The 11,614-nt window shown below is 36.9% G+C and overlaps 1 protein-coding gene across 1 annotated transcript in view; it reads right to left on the bottom strand.

The window, feature by feature from the left end:
* Positions 1-3,653: 3,653 nt before the first annotated feature.
* LOC150080322 (myogenic factor 5-like) overlaps positions 3,654-11,614 on the bottom strand; it is a 66,439-nt gene continuing 58,478 nt past the window's right edge. Inside the window, exons 3-4 of the mRNA XM_090382153.1 lie at positions 11,314-11,389; positions 3,654-4,552 (exon numbers count right to left, since the gene is read on the bottom strand). Coding sequence (XP_090238279.1) covers positions 4,428-4,552; positions 11,314-11,389 — 201 coding nt within the window. The 3' untranslated portion in view covers positions 3,654-4,427. The remainder of the gene's footprint in view (positions 4,553-11,313; positions 11,390-11,614) is intronic.

Raw genomic sequence — 11,614 nt, 5'->3', positions numbered from 1 at the left:
TAAACATAATCGCCACTGATCCTCTGTAAGATTCTCTGTTTTCATAAAACACGTAAATTAATCCTCATTCAATCCGTCTTGCGATTCAACTCATTTGCAGGACCGGATTTACATATAAGCTAAACAAGCTACAACTTAGGGCCTTGCTTCATCTTAAAAAAAAAATCAGTTTTTAATATATAGGTGTAGATGTTATAGCTTAGGGCCACAACAAGTTTAAATCCGGACCTGCTCATTTGATAAGTCGTTTTGGTGGACATTTACCATTCGTGAATGAAATTTGCTCTACTTTTCTTCAGTCATAATACTTTATATAAGTAGAGTCATGATTTTGTCATATTCACGCAATAGTTTTGTTTCTTTCATATAAATATTCATATGATAGTTTTTCATCTACTTCTTTCTTACAATTAAACGCTAATTTGTAAATTTCCTAGTTAAATCAGAGGAAAAATAAAGCTGCAATTTTTTTTTTTTTAAATTCGGATAATTGGTATTCGGATAATCGAAGTTTCGGATAACCGTACTGTGAGGAAAAAATGTTCCTTTCTAATCGCGTACGACAAACAACCATTGCTGAAAATAAATATACAGAACTTGGTCAGATATTTATAGACATTTACTTTTGTGTCCCTAAATCTTGTGGATTATTTCTTTCGTCTACAAAGATGACAAGAAAGAAAGGAAGAAGATATGCAGGTGGGTATAATGGAGATTTATTATTATTTTTTTTTTTATGATTATGGAAATCGTATTATGCCTTTATGATTGTTTCTTCCTTCGATTATCTTTCGCTTAACGCTTCGAAAACAAATCAGCATTTTTGGTCTCCATGCTGTTTATTAACTTTCTACGAGTTCTGTGGTGGTGACGTTATCGATTTACTGAGTCTGCCTACTGAGTGTTATCTGGGCGCTGTATATCAAATATATATGGGAGGTAGAAAAAAAAGCATTATGTGCTACTCGGTTATTCAGCGGTTTACAGCTGAATAGCTTCTAGGTCCAGGCTCGGGTCATTTCTGTCGGATCATGTCTTTATAATTATAAACTCCTTTGTTTATGGAATTAAAAATGATGAATTGTATGTCTTTAAGAGTATTTAAGAGTCCATGTCAAAAGATAAAATGTCTTCTTGGAAGAAAAACCTCAAAATAAACAACCTTCGAGAAGAGCCCGAATGAGGATTTGAATCTTGGCCATCAATTCATGGTTGAATCCTAATAGCCAGATACGAAACAAAAGGCGTATATCTTGTGATATATGTCGATTTTGTGTGTGAGTAAAGAAATAATAAGTGAAAAATATGGACAGTTAATGAATAGTCAGAAGTTAGAAATTTCTACCACTTTAGAAAATCTTTTTGGTGTTTTTCCTGCCTTAATTATACTCCTCTAAACTTAGATTTATTAGACACCCGGCGTCGAGTTTCAATTTGTGGCCTTATTATGATTATTGGCACTTCCGTTTTCCAAATCTCAACTTCCGGTCGTCCATTAAGAATGCGATGAAGGTGTACGAACTTCTATATAAAGAAATTTTAATAAAAACCAGCTTGGATGAACGAGCGGCTTAATTATCGCTGTACAAACAAACAGGAGCTAAGTGCAACAAGACAATTACGATTGCCACGGCTGTCTCCAGAGAATCCCACTCTGCTGGACATCTTCCAACTTCAGCAGACACAAACACACTCTTTGCGGGAAGTCGGATAAATATTGACAACGACTACTTTATTTGATGCCTTTATTTCATTTCTACTATAATTCTTGAAGTGCCGCGTGACCCCTTAACGATCCCCTTCCCCTAAAAATAGAAAAATGAAAACAACGCATGTCTAGAACGTGACTCTCGTTATCAACCAAAGACCGGGAGCTGACAAAAAGGTCGGGAATATTTCTTGTAGCACTGGGGACATCTATTCTCCCCCTCCCTCTTTTCCTCATGAGGTTGGAGTCAACAGAGTCGAGTAGAAATCTCCTTAGTGACATTTTTTACGACGTGCAAATGGCGCAGCTAATAAGTGGTGGCGCCATCTGGCCACCAGTCTCTCTCTTTCTCTCTTTGTGTTTACTGTACAGGGGCATGCGGAGTTAAAATTTAGTAGGCGGCAAAGTTAAAGTCATTTCTCCCTCCCCCATTTAGTGAAACGGAAGGGGGTGCTAGGTGGCGGAACATATCTCACAAAGAAGAATTCTGAAGCTTCTTATTTGATGTATTCGTAAACAAAGTCCGTTTCCTGTTTTTGTGGGAAAAAGGGAATGGGAAATCTCCATCGAATTCAGATGACAACAGTCCATGAAATATGATTTGCAGATCTAGGAAATCCTAGAATCCTTGATATCAAGGATATTGAACAATTATATTACATAAATTTAAGATATTACTAGGCAATTATGTACTTCCCAAACAGTTTCAATAAGAACCTTGATACATATAGGCCTATAGGAATATTAGTTTTTTAAATTATTGAGCGATTTAGCTTTGTTCAACATAATTTGCATATAATTATATGCATCGTTTGAAATGAAACCGAAATCGTTTGAAATTTGAATAATATACTGTTTTATTTTTTGGCAAATGGTGATTTTAAAAGGGAATAATTCGCAACATACAATTTTAAAACTTCCCGACATTTCTACTTCTAAAGTTATGAAATAAATATTTTATCACGAGTTAACTCGGGCATTTCTACTTCGAAAGTTATGAAATAAATATTTTATCCCGAGTTAATTCGGGCATTTCTATTTCAAAAATTATGAAATATCCCGAGTTAACTCGGAATAATAATCGAAACGATGTTAAGACTTACCTACTTTGAAATTTATGGAAATTGGAAATAAATAAATAAATAAATATCTGAAAATTTTATTTCCTTTTTAAAGCTAGAATATTTTAAACAGTTTTATGCGTATTGTAACATTTTCAGTTAACTCCAATCTCTAAGACTAAATACATCATCAAAATTCTGCCATCGTCTAGAAAAATCAGTGGCCACACGCGCATACACACACAAAAAAAAAAAAAAAAAACCTCACACGATCCACGCAAAAAAAGAAAAAAAAAAGTGAGATAATTATTACAAATTTGCCATTAATTTTCGATTTTTTTAGCTTCTTTAAAATTAAAAACCACTCGGTTGTGTATTATACATAAAAACCAAGGAATGTTTTTGTATATAAAAACGGAAACAGCTAATAATGTCTTGGAAAAAGGCATTGCATTTTAATAAGAAATAATAATTAATATAAAAGTTTGATGATAATTACTGTTCGGTAATAAGAGTTTTTATATCGATCACCGATCAATGCGCGCCAAAGGCAGCCATCAGTGTTAACATTTTTCTTGAAGAATGCACAGGTAAAACATGAAGGCAATTTTAATTAGCTATCATCATAACAAGGTTATTAAAATAAAAACTGACGCTAAGACTGAAATTAAATGATTCTTATTATTTCAGTAAAATACAAAGGAAGGTACAAAATTTCGAATGAAAAAAAAAAAAGTTAGATATCTTGGTCTGAATTATTTTCGCTCCTTTTTGAAAATACATCAACAAAAATGCATTTTACAGTTAATTATAATAATATATTACTGTACAATATTTAATTGGTAACCAGAGGTATTTTTAAAAAAAGGCCACTAATTAATGATTAAATCAATATTGCACTCTTATTTAAAAATATAATAATCACATTTCAGCACTATGCTTTTAGCGCATGCGCAATGTGTACATTATTATAAAACTGTTTGACTGTCTTTTTGGGAGGATTTTAATTTCACAGTTTGATGGCACAATAAGGAGAAATTATTATAAGATTGGTGGTTATTTTAAGGCACTTCGGATAGTGGATTTTCTAGGCCTTTTTTTCTTTCATTTCAGTTAACGTTTAATTCTTCACAGGTGGATATTTGGCGAAAGTACAAATACCGTTTTCGTCAACCATCTTCATAAATATATAACTAGCGAAAGAGGATGAAAGATTATACAAATTTTCACACAAATAATTATCAATTAAAACACTGTGATCTGAAACATTGGGCAAAATTGCCACCGTCATAAAACTAAACTTATGAAAATCCAAAATATTAGTCAATATTCGTATAATAATGAATGGACACTGGAAACTACAGTATTTTGTCAACAGTATGAAAACAGTCGTAATTCGAATCCAGTTTTAATTCTTTCCTCTTGCGTATTTACTCCTGTAGAGGGCGTCGTCAATGTTCATAGCTGCTCAAATACAACCCAATTTATCATCGAAAAATCATAATTGCACTTTAATGTCCGTTTGATGGCATTTAGGAGAAAGTTCCACGGATGATTTTGAATAGCTGAGTTCAGTCAGCCATCTTTGGCTTTCCTGGGTAAGTTTCTGCACACGTACCTCTTCTGGATCACCGGTAAGTCCCTTAGAAATGTTAAGTTTACACTAGCCTTTCGGAGGACATGGAAATAGCATTAATTAGACCACTATGACTGGGGGTAATGCTTTCTACAATGAGAGACAAAGAATCCAAACTAGACACTGCACTTTCTTGATGATTATCACCTGTAAAATAAATCAAAATTAGTTTTCTTAACAATGTATTTAACAGTAACTCTAAAATATAATTTGAATATAATTTACTTATTTCGAATGAGTACTAACTGTTGGGTGGGGATCGATGACTTATATGGCCAATTATACCGGTGTATTCGTCATCTCTTTTAATGTCAATCTCAGCGGGAGAGGACGAGAGAACATCTATGATGCGTAACCTCTGACCTTTTACTGTCCACTCTATCCCAGGAATGCTTAGCCTTCCTCCGCGTCTTTCTCAGAAAACAGAGTTGGGTTTCCAAAAGCTAACCGCCAACTCTGTGTCGTCTGCGGGAATCTTGGTAACTGTTTGGCATTCCATGACGTCACTCTTAAATAACGCGGTAGTTTTACTGGGCTTCTTTCTCATCTTTGAGTCTTCATTCGTTCCATGTTTGCTGATCGTGTTTACAATTTATGTAATTCAAATCGTATATAATAACGATTTTTTGTTTTCCTTTACAGGTTCTGTTCAGGAATATATATACAACAGAATTTAACAGAATAAAGCTGATGGACTATCGCTTATCCAGAAATTGGACGACCGCAACTACAAAATTTGGAGCTGGTTTCTAATCCGTTCTCAAAACATTAAATAGTAATTGTTTGAAGGCAATTGATTACATTTTGAGTATGAAAATCATAAGTCAACCTTCATTCTTCATACAATTATAAATTTCGTCTAAAGTGCAGGTAGATCAAGTCTGAAAGCTTTATATCTCATTCTCCAAGTATTTCTCAAACTAATCACTCCATTTAAATGTAGCAGTGCACAAGCCGGAAAATGAATAAAAAAGCAAAAAAGAAAAACATAATGGGAAAAGTTGCTTTTCCAATAATTCCTTTCACGCTCTGGTGCTGACCATCTTCGATATCGTAGACTGCACTCATTAGATTACGGTATTAAGGTGGAATCAATGCAAGATGTTAACAGAAACTGTATTAAAAGAAAAATAGAAACTTCCAATGATTTTGTTGACTAATGGATGTTATTTAGAAACAATTCTTTTAATTAATATTGTAACGTTTTTAAAGTAATCATATATTACCGTTGATTAATTCTGAGAAAATTTCACTCTACAGATACTATTGTTTTGATTCAACAAGATGATTAGAGATTTCGCCAGAGACATGTTCAAACATGTTTAATCAGCAACCATTTTGAAAGAACTGCATTGTTTTACTCAAATTGCGGATAGGAATCTCCATGTTGCCCATTTTATTTTGTCAGGGAAATATAGAAATGGCAGAAAATAAAAACGCCAGGTGTTATCTTTAGATTCTGTGCTTCTTTCTTAAAGCAAACGTTAAGAAAAGTATTTTCAGATCTAAATTGCTTGACTTAAAGGAATGGTATGCTGCAATGTTACAGTACAACACATCGTCAGCTTAAACAACTTAAATTAGACAATTGTGAAAAAAACAGAAGGAGAGAGAATCTTTGGAAGTGGCAGTCTTTCACAGAATAAACACCTGGAAGTGTTGGTGAGATAATTGGCGCGGATTAAGATTGATTCCAGCGATTTATTAAAACAGCAACGTTTGAGCTTTTTTCGTTCAAGAAGGAATCCCAATTAAGCAAGTTGGTCCTGTGCAAGTCAAAAATAGTATCTGTTGGCGAACCTGTGTGCTTACCCTAGTTAAGGGATCAAATTAATTATGACGCGACTGACTCAAATTGATGCGAAACATCTAAAATAGCTGGATTTATTAGTGTGGAGGGACTCTTCCCCGCTTAACTTACAAATAGTTTCTTTAGTAGAACGCTCTCTCCGAGTAACTTTAGATTAGGCACTCTTAGGACGAAATGATACAACTGTCGGAAGTGGAGACAGGGTATATATTCCCCTGCTCGCTCGTTTTCTCTCTAACTGACGAGCGTCTGTTACTTTTTGGAGATAACGTCTCCAGTAGCCGAACCTTTAACCATGCAAGCGAATACAAATGGGTGGCACAATCTTTTCGTCATTCTGTTACAATTCCTTTCCCCACCCGACCCGTTACATCTGTCATGAACGTTGGATCAATGAGCCCCAGAAACACGAAATTTCGCCCGTTTGCCAGCCTCCAAATTAGCTACACGGAACTTGAAACCTTCTGGAATTAGCAGAAAAGCTTCTCTTGGGAGGAAGAGAGATTTGTGAATGCGGCCACAATTCATTCAGATTTATAGCGAGTCAGACAGTGGCATGGAGAAGCCACCAATTATAGCAGCCACGTGGCACGCGGGAAAAAGCGTAAATTATGTGCTGACTTGTGCAATGTCTTTCTGTCTCCAACCTTAGGGTGGGTGGGTTCACAAATCCCTTGGTTACGAAGCCATCATATTTCACCCCGAGAAACTGATTTGTTCACTGGGTGACGTAACGTGCAAGACATACAGAGACGAATTACGGATGATGGAAAAAAATAAATAATAAAGGAAAACACGTCTGGCGATAATAGAGGTAAAGTGGGGTCACAGCCATTACATTATCGGTGATTAACCCCGTGTTTTGCCAGCTCGGTACGCTGCAATATATAAGGAACAACCTTTTTAACAACGCAGCTATAATCAACGAGGTTCTGCTTCAACAAGGGGACTTGTTGTGGCTTCAGAATCCAGAGAATGGGCACGTTCTGTCAGATATTTAGTGTTCGGCACTCTTTGATGTTTTTTCCGCTCTGGGGGATAAACAGACATACCTCCTAACCTCCCCCCTCCTCTTCCCGTTGTGTTCCCCGATATGCATTTGGTCCGTCACACACGTGCGCGCTGTCTATCTCCTGCTAAGGTCCACCGGCCGTTGGAGGAACTCTACAGTTATTCGCTGATAAGAGACTGCGCTATACTATCGCCAGAAGAAACATGGAGGCATGGTTTCAGTTACATATTCTTTCAGTAATGGCTAGCTTGTCTTCATTTATGATCTTTTTTTTAAAGGGAGAGGGGATCGTATCCCTTAAGTTGAGAAGATGATGAAGATTGCTGTAGAAGTGTCAGAGGAAGCTGCGGACCTGGGGTGGCGGTTTTACAAGCTTTGCACTAATGTTATTCCTATCTTTATTTCTCTTTCCAAACGCAGTTTAAGCATTTTATTTTATACACAAGTTCCATTATTAAGTTTCTCTACAGGCAACATATCTGATTAATAGAAGTCACTACGATTATTATTTCTTTGTAACTTGATCAATGACAATGTCTGATTATTAATAATTCTAGATAACAAGTCTTTCTCACTCGTAAACTTGGACTTTGGTAATGAAAAACGTTGACTTGACCTCTGTAATCACTAGCAAAGGAGCGCTCGGAGGTTCGAATCCATTCATTGACTGCAGGAATTCTTCCATATGAGGTATCTGTGCTTCTTTTAACCTCCTATAATATGCAAAATCAGCTCAGCAACACACTTTATAGTCATAATGCTTATCTGAACATCGTGGAAACTTACTACCAATATTCCTCTGAACAGAAGGAGACCGAAAGTCCTTCATAAAATTTCTTCCATTTGTTTTTACACATCAGCTTGATTTGTTAAATCCTTTGTAAAACAGTTTACAGAGCGAGTTGTTGTGGATCCAACGTTTTCGCTATTCCAATTTAATGCTGTTTTTATGGTACATGGGCAATTACTTCACGCATGAACTTTATGCACTTGGATTATCAAAGAAATATGACCTTTTGTTAGTAAAACCAAAGGAAAAACAACCTTCGGGGAAGAGGGAGGAAGCGAAGGTGGGTTTGTATCAAGGGATCCTTATGGTCTACTAAAGGGTGTGGGTAAAAATATTGTTACGTCCTCCTCTATTGGTTCTAACTATATTTTTTACTCAATATTTCACCCGCCCATCTGAAAATGAAATTCAGCTTCTATGTACACAGTCGTGTTGCATTTTCTGGTTGGTTGCCTTGCACATCTATCAATTCCATCACATCCTTGAATAATTTTGCTCAAAAGAATTGGGCAATAACCGAGTTTGATCGTAAACCACATATGAAGCGAGACAATATTTAATTGCAAAATGAATTTGTCTGACAGCTGCAGACTCTATTAACCGGAAGAGATTCTCCTAAGTACTAAAACAACAATATTCACGACCTTAATAGCAATCGATATTTCAATAAAGTTCACACTTTCCATCGAAATATAAAACAAATGAAAGCCGGCCGAAGCTACTCTATGTTTGCATAATGGTAGCCTGGAGCAATCCAACGACAGATAACCTTTTATTACAAAAGGCATTGTTAAAATGTGTCCCGATTTCAAATATTAAGTGATATCTTCGCAATATTATTTGAATATGCAATGCAACTGGAATCCCTTGAAGTTGCGAAGTGGCTACAGCCCACATTACAACCAAATATAATAAATCAGATGGGATATAGGAAATGCTAATTGAACCGACGCATCGATGAAAGTCTGATAAACAGTCCCAAGATTAATTTGATTTCTTAAATTTTTTTAACCTTTTGCCATAAACGTAATCATATTCACTTTATGATTTATGCATCTGTCTGTTCAAATTCAAACGGTTTTAAGTTTATTAGTTTCACTTTCCACAATCGAATCGCTATAAATTGGAGATATACGAGGTTTAAGTTATAATAATAATAATAGAATTGTATAGAATAGAAATGGAATGTGTATCTTTATGAGCTTCATAAGCGAACTGCATGATGGGAATATTATACAGCATGACAAGTACTGACAATAATATAAATAGAAAAATACTGGAAATTATGTAATTTGAATAATTTTGGCAAAGCACTAAATAAAGAGTTTAATTAGTTAACTTCCTTTCTATAACGGGTAGGCCCACCTTTCTTCCGGTGCTTCCTGCACCGCTGTCCATAATTCCGTAGCATTCCTGGGTGGATGATCCAAAGCTCGAACGGTCCTTTCCACAGCATCCCAAAGATATTCCATGGTGAACGGGGAGGCCATTCCATAGTGGTAAAATCTGCTGAATGCTCTTCGAACCATGTTTTAGTCACCGCGGCTCTGTGGGGAGGCGCATTGTCCTGCTGGAAGAGTCCATTGCCCTGTGGGTGCACCATGACCATAAAGGGATGCAGATGGTCTGTAAGGATAGACACGTAACCTCGACCATTCAGAGATGCGTCTAGACGTACCAGAGGTCCCAACGTGTGCCAGTTGAACACGCTCCAGACCATTACCGACCGTCCACCTGCCTGAACAGTTCCTTGTTGACATGAAGTATGCATAGGTTCGTGCAGTTTCCGCCAGATACGCACCCTCCCGTCCGCTCAAAATAACTGTAAACAGGACTCGTCGGACCAGGAGACCCATCTCCAATCATCCAAGGTCCAGTACCGATGTTCTTTCGCCCAGTTGAGACTTCGAGTCCTGTGTCGTGGTGTTAGCAATGGGACTCTGGTGGGTCTGCGGATTCCATAACCTATTGCGGCTAATGATCGCCTGATGGTCTTGGGGAGACGTTTCTGGCACCTCCCTCGTTGATTTCGGCGGTGATTTTTGCCAATGTCGCTCTCCGGTTGACTGAAACAATGCGAGACAGACGTCGACGACCACGTTCATCCACCACCTTTCTCCACCCACAGCGCTGTCCACGATGAAATGTTATTCTGTAAATGGCGTATTTCCGATACACTATTGATACTGTCGAACGGGGATAGTACAAGTTCTGTACCACCTCTGCGATTGAGTGACCCATGTGTCAGGCACCCACTATCATCCTTCTTTCAAAATCGGTTGACTCACGACGTTTATCCATACTGACATCGAATTACCGTCTACGTGAATGCATTGTACGTATATACCTGCCAAGCGGTAGATTCGTATACTAGCAAGAGGGGTGCGTTGCGTTACTCTGGAATCAGGTATCCCGATGAATTCTGTTTTCAGTGTAAATCCATATGATCTAACCATAGTACTAACTCATAACATATATCAGCCCACAAAGCAAATTTAAATCATTACATCAAACGGTATGAGGGGTTTCCGAAAAGTAAAGTAACACATTTTTTCTCTCGATGATGTTTAATAATACGAAGTTGAAATACCACACCAAGAAATAAGTGAACATGCACTACTTCTTCACAAAGTCTCCAGTTTTATTGATGAACTTTTCTCAACGATGGATCAGTTTATCAATACCAGTACTGAAAAAGTCCGTGTCCACACACAGTAACCAACATCGCACCGTCTGATGAAGTTCCTCATCTATAGTGAAATGCTTTCCTGAAAGGTGTTATTCAGAAGGCCGAACAATTGGAAGTCTGAAGGCGCTAAGTCTGGGCTGTAGGGGGGGAATGTGACAGAGTTTCCCAACGATTACAGCGCAACCACTCACGAGTGGTGTGGGCAGTGTGAGGAGTTGCGTTGTCGTGTAACAAAATCACGCCATTGTCAGGAGTCCTGGTCGTTTTCGTCGAATGTTGGCTTTCAGTATTTCCAATGTTGCACAATACAGCTGTGCATTGATTGTTCCTCCCTTTGGTAAGAAATCTACCCACAGAACGTTTCGAAACAATTTACATAATTGTGCCACCAGCACAATTATGTAAATTGTTTTGAAATTGTACCTCATTGGCACATATAGCATCTTGAAAATATCTTTGTTAGACTAAAAAGTGAATTTCAAGCGGACATTTAAAATGTATTAATTTTAAAACCTTAGGTCTTATAAATATACAGTATTTTAGTCTGTTCATTCCTTATTACATAATGTTATAAATTGACCTACAGAAGCTAATATGTAAGGCTTACTGTTCAATGGGGTGAGCTCGTTGGAGTCACTGTATTGCAGCAGACGATCGCTCAAATATGGCGGACTGTTGACCACCTGAAAAGAAAAGAAAAAACACAAAACTTTATACATACGTACATATTGCATACTGATGACCATATTTAACCAACTAGTTAATATAATATATGCAGCGCTTTACATTTCAGGTGCGTTAAGTCATGATTTATATTTTAAAAAATGCCGGATTTTAATAAATCTTTCCAGACTAGAAAAAATTAAAATTTCAAGAAAATCCATCCACTGAGAATCGAGTTATTACAT

This window comes from Mastigoproctus giganteus, chromosome 9 (assembly GCF_048544385.1).
Source record: "Mastigoproctus giganteus isolate SK-2022 chromosome 9, ASM4854438v1, whole genome shotgun sequence".
In the NCBI taxonomy this organism is placed as follows: Eukaryota; Metazoa; Arthropoda; class Arachnida; order Uropygi; family Thelyphonidae; genus Mastigoproctus; species Mastigoproctus giganteus.
This window is presented reverse-complemented; position numbering and strand designations above follow the sequence as displayed.